This window comes from Marmota monax, unplaced genomic scaffold (genome assembly GCF_021218885.2).
Source record: "Marmota monax isolate L192 unplaced genomic scaffold, Marmota_monax_Labrador192_F-V1.1 WCK01_AAM20220418_F8-fsc00001, whole genome shotgun sequence".
NCBI lineage: Eukaryota > Metazoa > Chordata > Mammalia > Rodentia > Sciuridae > Marmota > Marmota monax.
The window spans coordinates 45,368,527-45,388,463 of record NW_026693777.1 but is presented as its reverse complement, the minus strand read 5'-3'; the positions used below and the strand labels follow the sequence as shown (position 1 = coordinate 45,388,463).

Sequence of the window (19,937 nt, the reverse complement as noted above, 5' to 3'; positions counted from 1 at the left end):
ATAATGATTTAGTTGTGGCGCTCTTCTCTGCCTCCCCAGCCCTTTTTCTATAATTTATTATCTCTTTTTTAGTTAAAATATTCAAGTACCCGCAAATACTTTTGGAACATTGTATTCCTATATGGCATTGTGAGTTCTACAGGGGAAAAATGAAATACCAACCCAGTCTTCAAAGATCTTACACACAAAAATTAACGATTCAAAAAATTCACCTAAACTCCCAAACCCCAAAATCAAATTCACAAAGAAAAGGAGAAATCTATTTGACTTATAGCTTTTAGTGACCAAGAATGTAATTTGCCCATCCACCTTATCTACATCAGACAGACCTATATCAGTAACTTACTTTTGCATAAAGCTTTCTGAGCTTCAGTTTTGCTCATTTGTAAACTGCGGCTAAAAATACTTAGATTACCGAGTTGAAAGAATTAGGTAATATTCCTAGAAGCAGAATTAGACGAGTAGTTCAGATACTGGAGCAAGAGATCTGGGTTCAAATTTAAGCTCTGCTAATTACTAGTCATGACCATGGGAGTTAACATTCTGTAAAAGGAATATAGGCGGCTGTGAGGATTAAATGTGATAAAGCCCATGCACAATATTTACCACACAGCCCTTCCTCCTCTAACATTTCTGACTACAAGAAGGACTCCTCCCAAGTTCTTTACCTAGTGCAGTAAGGAATAATGGTCCCCTACCAAGTTTTTCACCCAGTGGGAAAGGAGTAATAAGGGAAACACCGCATACTCTAGAATTCATTTTTTCATTCAGCAAAATTTGCTGAGCACTTATGTGTGCTGAAAGCTGTGAATTTGGAACAGCCTTTAAAACTTAGTTTGAAACAGAATGCAAGAGTGAAAATATAAAAGTACACTTTTATATCCAGTTCCCCAGCAATTCTCGCTCAGACTCCTCGACCTTAGGAAGGCCCCCTCAAAGGAGGGACCATTCAGGATCGGCCCTCGGTTTCTCATCCTAGGCCCGGCGCCCTCAAGGCGTTTACATCCACAGAGGGCCCCTCGAACTGCGCTCCAGTGACCTGGCCAGGAAAACGCTACCCAGTGCTGCAAGCCCTGCCCTTCAGACTCCGCCTACAGGCACTGGCTCAGGTGCACGGATTCTACATTAGCTGGTTCCCGCGCTCGGAACCCAACACTGTACCTGCAAGCCACTCCTCTTGTTCCAGGTGAATATGGATCCTGGGTACCCGCTCAGAGCCAGAAGCAGTTCGTGGATCATTCCCACGGCGGAATCCTTAGATACGTCGCTTCCTCCTTCAGCGCCCCTCCAGGCGACCACGCCAAGGGTGCCTCCTCTTCGACACACGCACTGGCCTCTGGCTTAGGCGGTTTACCCTGAACCCGCCCTAGCAACTGCAGCCAGAGGAGCTGACGGGAAGCCGGGAAGGAACCAGCGCGCCGCGTCCCGGAAGTGTACCGAGCTCGGCTGGGCGCACTGCTAGCTCCAGTTCTGGAGTTTTGGTAGCTGCCTTTGCGCATGCGCCCCCGCCGGCTCGAACTTCCGGCTTGGGAGCTGGACTGAGCGACTGTGGAACCCGGGCTGGGTTCTTTCCCGAGTGGGTGAGGCTGGCTTAGGGGCAGAGATGCAAGTGGGCTTGGGGACAGCTCTAGCGGGAGACGCTGCCAGGGTTGGGCCAGAGGGTGCCCTCAGGGTGGCTTAGCCCGGTCAGAAGCCTCTGGAGGGATTGCGCTACATCTCTGAGAGTGACCCGGCCAGAAGGGAGCCAAGACAAAGAGTCCGGAACGCCGCACCCTCAGCTTATTGAGCAGAGCTCGGCGCCTTCGAATCCGTAGTACTCAGAGTCCCTGGCCAGCGCCCAAGCTCGTTCTCAGGAAACTCATTTCTACTCTCCCTGGGACTTCCTCTCTCCATCAATTCAGTGTGACTCTCTTCAAGTTCTCCAGTCCTTGCTTCCGTACTAAAAACCAACTTTAAAACGCGAGGTTTCACGTCAGTAACTCCCTTGCTGAGCGGTTCTTTTACTGTGAAGGAAAACAAAGACTTGATATTCAGTACTTGATTTTTGCGTGGACTGGAAATCGATAGTTTGTAGCCCGAGGGGACGGGGTGGACGCAGAGGTCCTCGGGAAGGACTGGAGGTACTAGGGGAGATCAGCCGTGACCCCTGGAGAGAGGCTTTTTGTTGCCTTCCACAGGATGGTCTTTAGATCCTCTTGAGCCCCCATATGATTCGAACTCACGGTGCAACATTGATCTGGGGAGTTAAATGAGATCAGATTCGGAGAAAGTGGGAAAGGAGCAGATAGTACTATTTTCTGCAGCTTCCTGGGGCTGCCCTGTAAGTCGTCAAGAAGTGCAGCTTTTTAAAGGTCATCCTTCTTGCTCATTGTTAACTTGCTGCCCTGAGAATGGTGCCACTTAGATGACCACTTGGAGCATGTAAGAAGTTAGGCCTGCTCTGGCAAGGCTGTAGACATGTGAATACATTCCTCTGTTAGTGTCATCTCTACTCTAGGAAGAAACTTCTTTTACACAGAGAGAGACTCATCTTCATTTAATTCTTCAAGGACATGGGAAGATAGGTGTAAACCCTGGAACTCTGACTCTTAATTAAAGGGAAGCTGCTTTCTGCTATGAATGATGGCCAAACCCACTTTGAGAGGGAATGGCCCTAACTCTGAAACCTTAAGACAACGCTTCAGGAAATTCCATTACCATGAGGTGGCTGGACCTCGGGAGGCTTTCAGCCAACTCTGGGAACTTTGTTGTCGGTGGCTGAGGCCAGAAGTGCGTACCAAGGAACAGATTGTAGAATTGTTGGTACTAGAGCAGTTCCTGACTGTCTTACCTGGGGAGATCCAGAATTTGGTACAGGAACAATGTCCAGAAAATGGAGAGGAGGCAGTGACACTGGTGGAAGATTTAGAAAGAGAGCCTGGAAGACATGGACCTTCGGTGAGAAGGGAAGGGGAAATTCAGAAGTGTGAGACTGGGAAGGGGCAAGGGTAGAGGGCCAATTTAAAGTACAGACAGGCACAAGTCTCCCTTATACTTCTGGTCTGCAACAGGTAACTTTTTCAGATGGTGCTCGCATGAAGATTCTACCTGTGTGTAACCTCACCTTTCTTGTCACAATGAATTTTTGTTCATTTCATACTTTCTTACTTGATGGGGAAGAAAGAGGATTCCCCGCCCCCCATCCTGTTGCTTACTGCTTTGGTCTTTTCCTTCTGGTGTTCCAGCTGCTTTAAGCTAATGATAATGGAATAAGGGCTTTGCTATAACCTCCCAATACCCCTACAACTCTAGCCTTAACCTAGAAGGATGAACTCTGAACTCTGGGTGAATTAAATAATCTCCTCTGGGAATGCCTCTCACTATGATCTTGCAGTGACAATTGATGGGGGTTGTTTCTAGGTCACAGTCTCTGTGAAGGGGCAGGAAGTGCACTTGGAGAAGATGACACCCCTGAAATCATCACGAGAGTTCTTAAGTGTTCAGCAGGAGTCAATGGAACCCCAGCCCAGGAATGTACCCAAGAAAGAGAGGGCAAGAAGTCCAGACCTGGGACCACAGGAACAGATGAACCCAAAGGAGAAGCTCAGACCTTTTCAAAGGAGTGGTGAGGAGTAGTAGATTCATATGGGAAGTTAGAATGCCATTCTAAGTTGGGAAGTAGGGTTGGGGATAGTGAGTGGGAAAGGGATTTCAGTGGAAATCATAGAATGTGTGGTTATTGGGTCTCCCTGAAGACATGCAGTATATTGTAGACAGCCCGCCAGTATATTGTCTTCTTATATGTCCTCTTTTGATACGTCTTTTAAGAGAATGACATCCTAGTTTTTATCAGGACTTGGAATTATTCTGTTAGTAATGGTAATAGTAGATCATATTTTCTAGATAAAAATGCTTTTCTATACTGGTGAGCACATCTTTTAGTTGTTTTACTTCTCCAAATTAAATCATACTTGTGTTTTTAAGCTTTCCCCCATAATCTCTATTCTCTAGACCTTAGCTTTTATTATTCTCTCATTTGGAACTTTTAAGTTCTCCAAATATGATAATTGTGGAGAACAAAATTATGTGTATTATTCCAGTTTGGGTGTGTTAGGTAGAGGCTGAGTTAAGAATTTTACTTCAGAATTTTGCAATATCTTCTTTCAGTATAGCCCAACTCATAATTATGGGAGGCTTTTTGTTCACCTAGTAACTTTCATATCTTTTCTTCAGTGCCTTTGTACCTAGTCTCTTATTCTTGGTCTTGATTGGTAGAACTTGTTTTTCTTCTTTGTACTCTAGTGAACTCCATTTTGTTTGTTTTTTTTCCCCCTTTGATGATTTCATTTAAAACTTGTTGAAGTTCCTTTGAATTCTGATCTTATCTTTCTTGAAGTTTGATATTCGTTTCGGTTTAGTCTTTCAGGTGAAATCCTCTAACCTCACACACAGACTTGCAGAGTTTATCAGTTCCTAAACACCTACAATGTGCTCAACATTTTGCAGGGTACTCTACAATAAGAAAAGGTACCTATCCTCAAAGAGCTTACAATATGATTGCAAACTATAAATATGTGCTAAACAGAACTGTATTGAAACAATGCTTAACAACAACTTAACAGTGTAAGTACTGTGGGGGTTTGAAAGAATGGAGATGAGGTAGGGCTGTAGTGAAGGCCTCTTGAAGGCACTGGCAAGTATAGCTTCTTGAAGGATGGGTTGAGTTTGGGTAGGAGAAAGGAAGTTAAAGGAAAGGTACCGAGTGGTGAATAACAGTGTAGTTGTTCTGGGAAGGAAAAAATAAACAGAAATGGACAGTGCAAGGCACTAAGGTTAAGGGTTAAGGCTCAGCAGAATAGTGTGTGAACTAAGGAAGCAAAAGCCTGAAGTTCGGGGCTGGGGTTGTGGCTCAATGTTAGAGCACTTACTTGGCATGTGTGAGGCCCTGGGTTCAATCCTCAGCACCACATATAAATAAATAAATAGAAGATCCCTTTACAACTAAAAAATATTTTTAAAAAAGAGCCTGAAGTTCGGGTGACTGCTGCAGTTATCTACAAGTGAGAGGATCCAGGGTCTGGAAACAGGAATGGAGAAGAAGGATGTATTAAGAGAAACAGTTATAGAATTTGATGCCTGAGTATGAAGGAAACAGATGAGTTGAAGACAATCTCTTCTCCCCTCTCCTCTGAAATCACTGTTTACTTCTCTAGCCTGAGTAAAGAATAGGAGACAGGGGGTAACTATTTCTAGCAGTGCTACAACCTGTAAATAATGGTTCAGAAGGCTAGGGAGCAACCTGGAATAGAATTATTAACTCTGAACATACAACTGAACCTTTTCCTCTCTTGTCACTCTGCTCTGGAAAATAAAATACTTTTTATCTTTTGAGGTTTCCTATATTTTCCCCATTCTTCAACTCAACTGAACTTTCTGAAAACATTTCCCTAGATACTTCCTTTATAATCCCTTGGATAAAAAAAAGCAGAACTGAATTCAGACATGTTTTGTATAGTCAGTCCAAACTATGATTCCCTTTGTTTGCTTCTCTGTAAGCAGGATTTCCATTTCCTAAATCCGGTGTGGTCTCCAGGTTGGAGCACGGAGAGCCATGGATCTCAGATCTGCTGAGCTCCAAAGAGAAAGAAGTCCCAAAAGGCAGCCACACAGGTGATAGACAAGTACATGCTGATATACTATCATCCAAGAGAGAGAGAAACTGGGTGGAAAAGGATCACTGGGGCTTTGAGGATGAGAAGGTGACAGGTGTACACTGGGGCTATGAAGAGACCAGAACTCTCCTTGCAATTCTTAGCCAAACTGAATTTTATGAGGCTCTCCAAAACTGTCATCGAAACAGCCAAGTATACGGGTCTGTGGCTGAGAGACTCCGGGAGTATGGTTTCTTCCGAACCCTGGAACAGTGTCGGACAAAGTTCAAAGGTCTTCAGAAGAGCTATAGGAAAGTCAAGAGTGGCCACCCACCTGCGACCTGCCCCTTCTTTGAAGAAATGGAGGCACTGATGAGAGCTCAGGTCATTGCTCTGCCTAGTAATGGCCTTGAAGAGACAGCCTCTCATTCTGGCCAGGTGAGTAGTGATGCAGAGACTAAGGAGCCAGGACAGGAGGCCTGGCAGCATGAGGAAGGAGCAGAAACAGCTTTGGCTGAGGCTTCTGACAGTGATGAATTGGACCTGGAGGCCACCCCCCAGGACTCAACTGCACCTGTCCTGTTCCGAAGCCCAAGTGGTAAGAAGTTTTTCTTCTGGGGGGTTTGGGATTAGAATTGAGGAGCAGTGAGGCTGCATATGGAGTCTAGAATATGCCACCTGCCAGTTTGGTCCCTTTTTTTCAATTCTATATATAGTTCATTATGTTTTGGGGGAAAATAATAGTAAGGAAGATAATAGTAAGTAGTCAGTTGGTTTTTGAAAGAAATACACTCAGAAAATTCAAGAGTGTCTTGAAAAAGAATATCATTCCATTCCTTTATTAAAATATTTTTCCTGATTATAAAATCATTGCAGGCTCATTGAAAAAAATGTTGTATTTTATTATCTTTTCTTTATTTTTTTCCATCACTAATATAAATATAGGTAAGTCATAAATGTTGCTCATGTGCTAAATGCTTTTATTCTCATTATCTTTGTTCTTTTCATCTTTTTCCCACTGCCTTTTCTCTTTCTTCCAATTCTTTCCTGTTCTCCTTTACTCACAGTGAGTGGAGAATCATGGAAGGAAAATAATGTCCAACTGGCTCTCAGGTGAGAGGAAGAGTATTTGAACCCTCTTTCTATCCACCTTGGGCACCTTCAGGGAGCAGAGACTATAATCATCCTAATATCCTTTCCTGAAAGTACTACCCCAAGTGGGGGACATGCAGCACTGGCATGTGTTCAAGGAGACAGTTTGCTCTTGCTTCCTTCCTCAATCTGGCTCCTGTCCATCCTATACTCCCTGAATACCATGCATGACTATAAGGTCCTTATTTTATACCCTTCAAGTCTATGCTATTGCTGGGCTTGCTTCATTGAAATTGTGGCAAATGAAGAAAGGCCATACTAGAAATTTGGCAGCGGTATGATTCTGGAAAGAGGCAGTTCCTTAGGGTTTTAAGTCATTCTGTGGGAAAATGAATTCATAAGGAAATAGGACTGGTGGAAAATGAGTGATCAGAGAACTTAAGGATAACACATTGTGGATGAAACAACTAATTGAGGGTCTTCTTACCCTAATCGGTGGTATACTAGTTTTCAGAATTCCAGAAAAACACTAGAAGGATGGGGAAATGGATTCTATATACTTGCTTTAGTATACATAATAATTGTTTCAGTGATCAGATGGAAAGGTCTTTTTTAAAGTTTGCTGAATTTGCTAAAGGATATACAGAAGCATATAGATCCTGAAAACAAAGTATTTAATTAAAACATGAAGTTTTAATCTAGGAGTGATCTTAGGTGATTTTTATTTTCTTTTGGTGCTAGGATTGAACATGGGGCCTCATGCATGATAAGCATGTGCTCTACAACTGAACTACACCTACAGCCTAAATCATTTTTCTTGATGCAGTAGATAGGACTGAGTCATTGCAGCTCTAAAGATCTGGTTTAAGTAGTGCTGAAATTTCTCTTCTGGTGGCAGGTGTACACTGGGGCTATGAAGAGACCAAGACTTACCTTGCAATTCTTAGTGAGACTCAGTTTTATGAAGCCCTCCGTAACTGTCATCGCAATAGCCAGTTATATGGAGCAGTGGCTGAGAGATTATGGGAATATGGCTTCCTCAGGACTCCAGAGCAGTGTCGGACCAAATTTAAAAGCCTACAAACCAGCTATCGGAAAGTCAAGAATGGCCAAGCACCAGAGACCTGTGCATTTTTTGAGGAGATGGATGCTTTGGTGAGTGCCCAGGTTGCAGTTCCATCTAGTGATGGCCAGGAAGAAGAGATAGTGTCTTGCCCCATCCAGGGAAACAGTGAGGAAGAAGTTGAGAAGCAAGCTGAGGATGCAGAAGAGGCCATAGAAGAAGATTCTGATGATGATGAAGAGGATACTGAGATACCCCCAGGGGCTGTCATGAACCGTGCTCCAGTCTTATTCCAGAGTCCCAGTGGTAAGATTATTTTACTTCTTATGACAAAACATAAAAGAGAAGTAATGGGATTTAGAGAAAAAAACCATCAGATTGAGAACTGGCCTCTCTACCCAGCTTTCATGGATTCTTCTTTACCTTTATCTCTTCCCCCTTGTTTCCTGTTAGCTTAGTGAGCTGAGGTTAACTTATTCATGCGATTTGTCTTTTCACGTTCTGAGATAGTGGTAAACTGTAAATTTGCTGTCATTTATGTGTGTGCTGCTCAGATTTCATCCTGTTTACCTGTTAGGGAATTGGATAACTTTTTCATGTCATGTACCCATAATAGGATGAATTAAAAGTTGGCTCTCATGCATGTTTTTCTTCTAGTTTCAGCAAGTATATTAGCTGTAAGTCTGTGTTCTTCACATGTGAAAACTTGACAACCCTTTTCTTTAGATAACTTTTGTAGAAATCAGAGATTTCTGTGGAAACTGACTGAATCTTAGCTGCTGTATTAAAAAAAATATATATGGCTTCCTTCCAGGTGGGAAGAAGAGATGTGATTTTTGGAGTTGTACCTATATATGTATGTGAATCTGGGCTGTGTTGTTTATTAACTGATTGACTTTAGAGCAAGTTACTTAAGCCCCAGTGTTGCTTAGGTAGGGCTTGGGTAGCTCCATGGTAGAACATTTGGCTAATGTGTAAAGTCCTGGGTTCAGTCTCCAGCACTGCATAACAAAAACAAAAACATTGTCAGGGTTGATATAAATGAAGCACCTGTCACAGTGCCTGGGCACATAGTAGGTGTTCAAGAAATAATGGTTTTCACATTATTATTATTATTATTATTATTATATTATTATTATTATTATTCGGCTCAGGGGCACTCCACCACTGAGCCACATCTCCCCCTATTTTATATTTGATTTAGAGACAGGGTTTCACTGAGTTACTTAGAGCCTTGCTTTTGCTGAGGCTGGCTTTGAACTCATGATCCTCCTGCCTCAGCCTCCCGAGCTGCTGGGATTATAGACATGTGCCATGGCTACTTCCACAGTCTTTTTTGGGGGTCCTGGGGATTGAACTCAGGGGTACTCTACCAATGAACCACATCCCCAGCTCTATTTTTGTATTTTATTTAGAGACAGGGTCTCACTGAGTTGCTTAGCACCTTGTTTTTGATGAGGCTGGCTTTGAACTCAAGATCCTCCTGTCTCAACCTCCCAAGCCACTGGGATTACAGGTTTCATAGTCTGTTCATCAACATTCTTTAAGGATGTCCCATGAACCTCAATTCCATGGGATATTTATTAGTGTATTCTACTAAAAAATGACTTTTAGATTTGAAAAAATACTAAGTAGACCTATTAGAGGCTCACAATACACTCACATATTTGAAGTTCTGAGATTTTGGGCTAATCTAGTGAATTTCTATTTCATGGAGCATCTCATAAAACTAGACTCATGCGTAGGTACTGCATTAAGTGATACATACAGACTGACATTCGGCATTCTTTTGCTCTTAGATTTAGTCTTGGGAATTTGGGACCCAAAGTTTACATAAAACATCTGAATAAGTACAAATTTTCAGAGCCTAGGCCCAAAGAAGCCTGGCATGTGGTACTTAGAATAGTAAAATGTTGCTGTAGCAGAATGCTTGGGTATTAGGGTAGATGTTTTTGGAAATTTATTTATTTATCTACGTATCTATTATTCTATTTATTTATTTAAGCAAAGAAAATGTTTTAGACATATCCTAGTAAAGTTTTTCTCTCACAAGTCCTTTTTTAAAATATTTTTTTAGTTATATATGGTCACAATGTCTTTATTTATTTTTATGTGGAGTTGAGGATTGAACCCAGTACCTCATGCAAGCCAGGCAAGTGCTCTACAGCTGTGCTACACTTCCAGCCCTGAAGTCCTTTTCTTTGAAAGATACTAAATATTTTTCTACTGTACTTATTTACACCATATATTGGAATTTGAAGGGGAGGGGATTTATGAGAATTCTTTCTGAATACAGAAGTTTCCCAAAACCTTTTCCTGGACATTTTCTTCTAATCCTTTTAGTTACTGGCAAAGAACATGAACAAGAATACAATAATAGATCTGAGATGTAGCAAAAATACAGCATTAGAAAGTATCTTTCCTGTATACACATAGTGATAGTCTTCTCTAAAACTTTCTTTTACTGAGAGGACTTTCTAAAGATCCTGGCTACTCAAGAAGTGTTAAAGAATATATTAGCCAACTCTTATGTGGATTATGCAGCTGAGAAACATGTGATAGTTTACTAAGTAAAGAAGTAAAACTTTAGGATTTTAATACTATTAGTAATTTGGGATCAAGAGTTCCCTAATTTTTTTATATTTCATCATCTAGGATAATATTAGTTTTTCCCAGGTTTGCTTTCCCTGGCACATATAATTAAGGAAATGGATAACTTTTTAATTCTGTTCTTACACCAGGTTTTGAAGCTGGATTTGAGAATGAAGAGAATTCAAAACGGGATATTTCTGAGGAAGTACAACTGCATAGGACATTACTTGCAAGGTCTGAAAGGAGAATTCCCCGTTATCTTAAACAAGGTAAAGACAGTGAGAGTGAATGTAGATCAGGAAGACCGTGGGAAAAGACACTAGAGGAGAAGAGAGGAAAACTGACACTCTCAGAGAAGAGTTTAGGTAAAATCATAAGTCATCAAAGACTTTGCTTGGGAGAGAAACCCTTTAAATATCTCAGATATGGTAAAAGCTTTGGCCCAAACTCCCATCTCACACATCAGATTTCCCCCCAGGTAGAAAATCCATATAAATGTGCTGATTGTGGGAAAAGCTTCAGTCGGAGTGCCCGCCTCATTAGACACCGGAGAATCCACACTGGAGAGAAACCTTATAAGTGTCTTGACTGTGGGAAAAGTTTCCGTGACAGTTCAAATTTCATCACCCATAGGAGAATCCACACAGGAGAGAAACCTTATCAATGTGGTGAGTGTGGAAAACGCTTCAATCAGAGCTCAAGCCTTATTATTCACCAGCGAACTCACACAGGAGAAAAGCCCTATCAATGTGAAGAGTGTGGAAAAAGCTTCAATAACAGTTCTCATTTCAGTGCACATCGGAGGATACACACAGGAGAGAGACCTCATGTGTGTCCTGACTGTGGAAAGAGTTTCAGTAAGAGTTCTGACTTACGTGCACATCACAGAACCCACACAGGAGAGAAACCCTATGGATGTCATGACTGTGGCAAGTGCTTCAGTAAAAGTTCTGCCCTTAATAAACACCGAGAAATCCATACACGAGAAAAGCTTTTGTCACAGTCAGCACCTAAGTAAGCCTCTAAGGATAAATAAAGAAAAGAGCCTAAGTACCTTTATTGTTTGGGAAGTTCCAATATCAAGATCCATCTCCTATTCTGTGCCCAACTGACCTAAGAAGTAATCCTTAGGGTTTATATCATTGTTTGTTCCTTAAGTTTCTTCTACACCTGTAGCCAAATTCCCAATGCAATCATTTTAAGAATAAAAGGAAGATTTCAGTCCTTCACCTTGCCTGTATCTGAAACCCATCTTTTCCTCTCAGTGCCTATGTTGTTCCCTTAATAGAGATAACATGGTAGTAGAGCTTAGGAATTTGATATGCATCTTTTTTTGACTCATCCTGTCATTCAGCTGCATTTCAGTTGGAAAAATCCATCACAGCAGCATTTCAGAGAGAAGTTGTGAGACTACTCATTAATTGGGTCTAGCTCTTCTTTATATCATAATGAAAATGCTAAAAAGAATCCTGCTTACTTAAACCTGTGCTTAGAGTGACATATTTGTCAGGCACATTCTTCATTTATCTTGGAGAACTGAATGTCCATCTTGGTTCTGTCCTGTGAATCTTTTTGTCAAAAAACAGGTATTCTGGGGCTGGGATTGTGGCTCAGTGGTAGAGCATTTGCCTAGTATGTGTGAGGAACTGGGTTCAGTTCTCAGCATCACATATAAATAAATGAATAAAATAAAGGTCTGTTAACTACAAATATTAATATTTTTTAAAAAACAGGTATTCTGACTTGGGAAAACAATGCAAACCTTCTATAAGTACTAGGTATTGGACCCAGGGGCACTTAGCTACTGAGCCACATTCCCAGCCCTTTTTATTTTGAGACAGGGTCTCACTACATTGCTGAGGCTGGTCTTGAATTTATGATCTGCCTGCCTCAGCCTCCCAAGTTGCTGGGATTACAGGCATGTGTCACCATGCCCAGCTGCTGTAATTATTGATAAAGGAAACAGCTGGCTGGCACTGGGGGAGAATGAATAACTTTCAGGAACTAAGTTGCTTTGGGAGACAAAGATCAGAAACCAAACTTAGTTTCTTCAATTCCTTGTAGGGTTAGAATAGAATAACAATACACTCATAGCATCCAGTTTGACTTTTTTCTGTCCCATCATGTGAATTTCATCTGTCCCTTGTAGTCTAGAAGCCCGAAGAACAAGCCATCTGAATGTGATGGTAGAAAAGACAGTTAAAGCTGCCAATAGGGAATCATCCATTTTCCCTACACTCCAAACACTTACTATAGTGTTATGCACCCTGTGGGTGCTCACTACAAACCTGGAACAAATAGAAGGTACTGCTGTGGTCCCAAATACCACTTTGTGTCATCTACCCTTTACCCTCATGGCAGGGTAGATGGGAACAACTGTGATCAATGGAGCTACCAATCTACCACGCTTACACACATTCAGCTGTATACAATTAAAAGCAACTCTTCAAACAAGTGTCATTACTCATCTTTATAACCCAATAGTATTGCATTAATTGCCCTTAAGTTCATAGTAGTATGAATGAGCCCTGTAAGGTACAAGTTAAACAGACCCTATCTTTATCCTCACAACGGAAAACAAATAACATTCACATGGACAAATAAGTATATAGTTGCTGCAGACAAAGAAATCTAGAAAGCTAGGTAGTAAAACTACATAAATGTTAAGGTCTAATGTATTAGTGTTTGCTACAAGAAAAATCTGAGGTATTTTCTTCAGGAAGCAGAAAGTATTCAAAAGAGGGGAGGATGTTGAGAGCCACAGCCGAAGGGGCCCCAGCAAACTTCCAGCTGCCACCTGATGATTGGCTCACAGCGGCCCAGCAACATCTAGCTGATTGGCTCCTCTGCGGTGATGCTCATTGGGCTGTTTCCCTGCCCTTTCAGACCACGAGCTGCTCATTGGGGGACTTTTTTGGCTCCGCCCACGTGACCCAGCCAATCCGCCTCAAGAGCAGGAGGATTGTGGGAGGTGGGGAGAAGCTTGGGTGGGAGAGAGAGGCTTGTGGAAAGCCTGTGGTGGCAGTTGAGGCTCTGAGGGTTTTTCCTGAGAGGCTGTTTTGTTTGGCGTGTGTGGTTCTAAAAATAAAGTTAGTTTCTTTTGACAAGTGGCTCCTGATTGTGCCCAGCCAGACTGCGGCAGGAGGATACTGGGTAAATTAGGGTGGTATGAACAGTGGGAAAATGGTGGAGCAAAGAGCAAAAGACAGAACATAAGGAAGGTTAGATAAAGCTTGGAGCAGCAAAAACTTTACAGATAGTATGACATGGCTCTGCAACAGGCAGAGTATTGAGAGCCGCAGCAGAAACGGCCACAACAAACTTCCAGCTGATTGGCTCCTCTGCGGTGATGCTCATTGGGCTGTTTCCCTGCCCTTTCAAACCACGGAGATGCTCATTGGGGGACTCTTTTGGCTCCGCCCACGCGACTCAGCAAATCCGCCTCAAGAGCGGGACCTAGGAGTCCCGTTGAGGTGCTGGCAGGAAGTGCTCTGGGGGAATTCCTGGAGAGCTCCCGTGTGGTAAGGCGTGGGTGCTAAAAATAAACTTCGTTCTTGGTGAATTGTGCCCAGCCAGACTGCTGCACAGAGAATCACCCTGACTGAAACATGGAGTGCCAGAGGTAGACCATAAGGTGGTCCACTCATTATGTGCAGCAAACCAAACCAGGTACTCGGCTGTGATTTTTTTTTTTTTTTGGGGGGGGTACCAGTTATTGAACCCAGGGGCACTTAGCCACTGAGCCACATTCCTAGCCCTTTTTTTATTTTAGTCTAAGTTGCTTAGGGCCTCACTACGTTGCTGAGGCTGGTCTTGAATTTATGATCCTCCTGCCTCAGCCTCCCAAGTTGCTGGGATTACAGGCATGGGTCACCATACCCAACTGCTATAATCATTGACAAGGAAACAGATGGCTGGCACTGGGGGAGAATGAACAACTTTCAGGGACTAAGCTGCTTTGGGAGACAAAGGTCAGAAACCAGTATTTGCTGAAGACACTTTGATGAGCAGATCACAGGAAAGATGACACTGGCCAGATGGCCAAGACCTGGGGTAAATAACTATTTTTTAACATTCATGTTTAATTGGAACCCTTTGAATGGATTGAGATCTGGGAGATCAGTAGGAAGACAGAATATTCTTTAATTCATATCTTATTGTGTTAGAGTTTATAATTAGAGCTCTAGTGTTTAAGAATCCTAGTACAAAGAACAGCCTACATTCATTGCCAATTAAAATAAAAGAACAAGAAACACCAGTCTAAAGACGTGCCTCTGAATCTGAGATGGTTTAAGAAGTGTGCTGTAACGTCAAGAAAAGAGATTTTTCTTTAGTATATGTATAATCTCGTGAAAAAAAGCATTGGTTTGGGTATTATTGGATACAAATTCTGGTTCCAGATGTCTTATAAGTTAACTGTTCCCTCTCTGTAAAGCAGAACAATGTTTATACCTAATCTGCCTCTCAGGGATACCATGTCAATAAAAATTATGTCCACAGAGTGCCTGTTATGTATGCAAATTATTATGATCAAGTTGTTCATGGTAAGAAAAGATAAATTTTTCCCTGTTTATACCAGAAGTATGTCTGTCTGATTCTTTATGCTCTAGGCAGTGAAAAAAAATTTACAATGTAGTAAAAAAGAATTTAGAACAAAAATACTTTCTTTTATATGAATCCATGTCCACAATCCATTAGAACCCATCCTAGGCATAGGGAATGAGTCTTATATGAAAACATCCAGGACCAACCTTCCAATCTCCAAGAGAATGTACAAGAAAAATAGGGCATGAGCATGCTGTCTCACCAGGTGAAGACCTAATTCATATGAAACTACCTCGCAAAATATTAAATGCCACCCAATCTGCCATTCATGAGGATGGGAAGAAGCAAAAAATAATAGACTTCAAACATTATAAGAGAAACTAATGCCACTATTTGGGGAGCAAGATGACCTAGGCACCTCTCACTTTTTAATATCCATAAAGCCTTTGTAGGACCAGAGGACATGTGCAGAAAGGAAGCAAAAAATAAAGGTACTAATAGTTGTCATTTATTTTTATCAGGTGTTTCCTTAGTGTTGCACTTCTTTTTCATATTTTCCACATACTGTCATTCTTCCTTTGATTGCTTGTCCTCTATGACTAATGCCATAGAATTTAACATTTATATGTATTCGCTGTGTTGTTGCCATTTCTCACTTACTGTAATACAAGTTAGAAGCTGAGTCTTGTCAACTTTGTGTAGCATTATTTTTATGGTGACCAGGTAGGGAAGGGAGAAGGGAAAGGAGATGAGGTAAGAATGTAAAGATGAATCAGTTCTTTCATTATTCAATTCAAAATCTAAAATGAAAACTTAACTCAATTAGCTATGTTATGACATGGATGTCTCAAAGTCTTCGCATATAAAATGTTACGGAGTATTCTCTGAAACCATGGTGCTAAAAGTAATATATGATTTATTTTACATATGATACATATAAAATAAACTTATTAACTTGTTTCTACTAGGCCCACCATAGAGTTCTTTCACAAACATAACTTTTGAACCACTGGAAATTAGGTTAAATATTAGAAATAGAAGCCCAACGTGTCTTTTTTTTTTTTTTTAAAGAGAGAGTGAGAGAGAGAGAATTTTAATATTTAATTTTTAGTTATCGGTGGACACAACATCTTTGTTTGTATGTGGTGTTGAGGATCGAACCCGGGCCAAACGCATGCCAGGCGACCGCACTACTGCTTGAGCCACATCCCCAGCCCCCAACGTGTCTTAAAGGTCAAAAGGGTCTGGCCAGAAGAGCTCCGCTGTGATCAAAATATGACAGGGTAGATCATTTAACACACATATATGTATGTATATTTGCATAGATTCCCAGGGGTATTTGGTTAAACCTATATAACCCAACAGATAAATTAGGGAAATGATTTTAAAGTCTTCCACAAATACTGAAGTCATCAAATTATTTAAGTAGAATTTACTTTAAAAATATTTTGTTGATATCTTCCTTAAACAGAACAGAAGCTAAAGGACATTCATCTCATTCTACACAGTGAGGTATATACTCAATAACTTTATGCTGAGTGTCACCAAGCACCTGAGTATTTCTTTGGCCTCACAAATCTCTGCTTGCCCATAATTGGCATTTGAGAATTTTTAACAGACAAGAAAGCAATATTTATGGGGCTGGGGTTGTACCTCAATTGTAGAGTGCTTGCCTAGCATTTGTGAGGCCCTGGATTCGATCCCAAGCACCATATAAAAAAAAACTAAATAAAATAAAGATATTGTGTCCATCTACAACTAAAATATTAAGAAAAAAGAAAGCAACATTTGAAGAGACAAGGATGAAGTTCTAATAAGCTTAGTGGTCTTGATGTAGAACTAGAATAGGCAAAATTAAGGGGCACTCCAGATAAGTACAACTCTTGACCTCTGTGTTCATTTGATGTATTGATAAGACACAAGCTATATATGCTCTTAGCAACAGAGAGAGCAGAAGTAGCAGCTAGACTGGTGACCAGGTAAATATGGGATGGGATTCAAAGATGAAAGGGGATATATGCACAGGATTATCTACTATTATCAGTAAAAGGTAGGCATATTTTTCAAAATGCCAAATCATTGAAAGAGTCAAGAAAATAAGGCTTTCTGAGGGCCTATTCCAATCTGCATACATATAGTTTTTGTTTATAACTTTTTTATCTTGATATGATTTCAATTTTACAGGAAGAGTTCCAAAAGGAATTCCTATATATCTAGATGGACCAGTTTTATTTTTCCCATTTGCTTTCATTTATATATATATGTACATACATACATATATATATATATATATATATATATATATATATACACACACACATACATACACACATACATACACACACATACCCCTAAATATATTTTTTTAAAAATCACCTGAGTTAGAATAAGTTTGCCCTTTTCTCCTAAATACTTAATATCAAGTATTTCCTTTTAAAGTATAAGAACAAAGACATTCTCTTAAACCTTAATAAAGTTTTCAAAGTCAGTAAATATAAAATTGACATAACATTGTCTACTCAAATTTCTTCAACCATTCCAATAATTCCCATTATAGTAAATTTTTTCCTTGTCCTAGATCATGTTTTATATTTGTCATTTCCACTCCCTCACTTTGTAGTGCTGGGGATGGAACCCAGGGCCATCCTGGAGTGCGTGCTAGGCAAGCAGTCTACTGCTGAGCCACACGCTCAGCCCTTTACTCTTCTTTAATCTTAACTTGCCCTTTGTTTTCCTTTAGCCTCACATTTTTAAAGAATATTAGACATTTTTTTTTTTTTTAGAATGACCCTCACTGTTTAGGTTTATGTCACTGATGTTTCCTCATGATTAGATTGAGAGTGAGCACTTTGACAATTAATAAAAGGGATGTTTTGTCTTAGTGTGTCAGGAGGCACATGATGTTAAGTTTGTCCCAATATTGGTGATGTTGATTTTGTTCTTTGGCTATGATATATTTACCAGAATTCTGTTATTTTCCCCTTTGTAATTAATATGTGGAGAGTAATTTTGAGACAATGTTAAAGATCCTGTCCCTCAAACTTTCACCCATCAGTTTAGTATCCATTAGTTTTCTAACTCCATCCTTTTTAAAGTATAATATTAGTATACTGTAAGGAAAAGTATTCCCTTTCCTCCTACTTATTTTTATTAGTATAAACTCATGGATTCTTACTTTAATGGGTTAAAAACCTATCACTGTCATTTATTTTGATGTTCAAATTATCCCAGATTTGGCTAGTAAGAACCTCTTCAGATTTGCTCTTTTGTTCTTTTGTCCTTTGTGCACTTCTTATTTTTTGATGCAACAAGGTATTCCAGGCTCATTTGTACACTTTCTGCCATGACCTTTTTATCAGCCTTTAATTTTATATATTGACCTCATATTCTGTGGGACCCTGATGGTGCATTTTTTTAGTTCTACTTGTTCTTGGTAGATTCCTTAGGATTTTCTATGTAAATAATCATGTTATCTGTAATAGAGATATCTTTCCTTTTTCTTTTCTAATCTTCCCTCCTTTTACTTTTTCTTTCCTATTGCACTGGCTAGCTAGGATCTCTACTTCAGATGAAGACCAGTGATTAGAGCATATATCTTTTACTTGCTCACAATCTTTAGAGGAAAACATTCAATACTTCACTATTAAATTTGATGTCCAGGGCTGGGGTTGTGGCTCAGCGGTAGAGCGCTTGCCTAGCAAAGTGTGAGGCCCTGGGTTTGATCCTCAGCATCACATAAAAATAAATAAATAAAATAAAAGTATTGTGTCCAACTACAACTAAAAAATAAGTCTTAAAAAATTTGATGTTAGCTGCAGATTCTCATAAATTCTTTTGTCAGCCAATCTATGAATTTTAAATTTTGAAACTTCACACAGGAAAACTTTGCTGTACTCATGCTCCTACACCGAGTTAAGGCTAGCATGACTTTTATATTGTGAAAATGATTTCACAACAAAGTTAATAAATTAAAATCATTTGTCCCACTAGCTTTAATATACATATATATGTGTATATATATATATATATATATATATATATACATACATATATATACATATATGTGTGTGTGTGTGTATATATATATATAACAAAATTGTTTATACCATTTTCAATGAAAATATGATGTATATTTTGATATCATTAAATTTTGTTCTACAACATTTTAGAGGCTGTAAAACATGCACATTTTGAGGATAAATAATATTTTTTAACTATGCAATATCTGAGTGGGTGGGGGTAAAGAATAATATAAAGCTATATAAGGTTACAAACAATCTAAGAACTTCAAAAACCTAAGAGCTTCCCTCTACCCTGTTCCCTAAAAGAAAGACAAACAAAGCTTATTAGAAACCTTTAGTAATTGAAATTAGGGATGTCATCATCCTTTCTTTTCTCATACCAGGGAAAATATACATTCTAACAAGAAAAGCAATTCAAGCATACTTTGGTATCTAATAAATTATCTTACCATTCAGAACTAATCTTAGTTGTTCCTTGTCTTCAGCTAAAGGAGCCATGATATGTGAGTTTATGTAAGTCTGTGTGTGGTCCATTGTGTAGGAGAGGGATCATAGGAAACCTAAAGAATTCTAGTAACCCCAACATTATCACTACTAAAAATAACTTTTGAACTGAGGAAAATGTTGAGTACTGGGGTGGAAATCCTGGCAGCTTCCACAAAGAAAAAGCTCAAGTGACAGAAACACCTGAAAATAGAAACTGCAGCAGTTTCCTTCTCACTCCTCAGTCAGCTACTGTCTCCTAAATTGGAGCAAAGACTTCAGTCCCTCTCAAGTATTGACAAGGACAGTCATGAGAAGGGCAAAGCCAGATTTTAACAGCTAGCTTTGTAACTAAGATACCCAAAGTAAATGAACCTTGACTATTAGGCATTCACACAACTCTATGGTGTCTGGTGTGACCTGGCATTAACAGTCTTGGGGGATAATACTTAAAAGAGTTAAAGTAAATGAGGGGAGTCTAATTAAAGTAAGCACAACATAATACAGAGC

The 19,937-nt window shown here is 40.0% G+C and overlaps 2 protein-coding genes across 4 annotated transcripts in view; one reads left to right on the top strand and one right to left on the bottom strand.

Annotated features, from left to right (window-relative positions):
• The window catches only part of Tubgcp4 (tubulin gamma complex component 4), a 43,347-nt gene extending 41,878 nt beyond the window's left edge, over positions 1-1,469 (bottom strand). The window contains exon 1 of one of the 2 annotated variants that reach the window (XM_046460689.2): positions 1,162-1,469. In XM_046460689.2, the coding sequence (XP_046316645.1) occupies positions 1,162-1,239 (78 nt within the window). In that variant the 5' untranslated portion in view covers positions 1,240-1,469. The remainder of the gene's footprint in view (positions 1-1,161) is intronic. The other variant, XM_046460690.2, reaches the window with a different exon arrangement.
• Zscan29 (zinc finger and SCAN domain containing 29) lies at positions 1,398-11,598 on the top strand. 2 transcript variants are annotated; one of them, XM_046460686.2, is made up of 5 exons: positions 1,398-2,937; positions 3,400-3,604; positions 5,539-6,228; positions 7,621-8,091; positions 10,527-11,598. In XM_046460686.2, the coding sequence occupies exons 1-5, from the start codon at positions 2,620-2,622 to the stop codon at positions 11,393-11,395; spliced, it is 2,553 nt and encodes an 850-aa protein (XP_046316642.1). In that variant the 5' UTR covers positions 1,398-2,619; the 3' UTR covers positions 11,396-11,598. The 2 variants fall into 2 exon arrangements, with proteins under 2 accessions (XP_046316642.1, XP_046316641.1); XM_046460685.2 differs by having other exon boundaries at positions 5,536-6,228.
• The last annotated feature ends 8,339 nt before the right edge of the window (positions 11,599-19,937 follow it).

Excerpts from the sequence above, each read along its gene's own strand:
- Zscan29 (XM_046460685.2), top strand. The coding sequence starts at position 2,620 with ATGATGGCCAAACCCACTTTGAGAGGGAATGGCCCTAACTCTGAAACC. Across the intron at positions 3,605-5,535 it reads CAGACCTTTTCAAAGGAGTG|CAGGATTTCCATTTCCTAAA; the intron begins GTGAGGAGTAGT and ends CTTCTCTGTAAG. Across the intron at positions 8,092-10,526 it reads CTTATTCCAGAGTCCCAGTG|GTTTTGAAGCTGGATTTGAG; the intron begins GTAAGATTATTT and ends TTCTTACACCAG.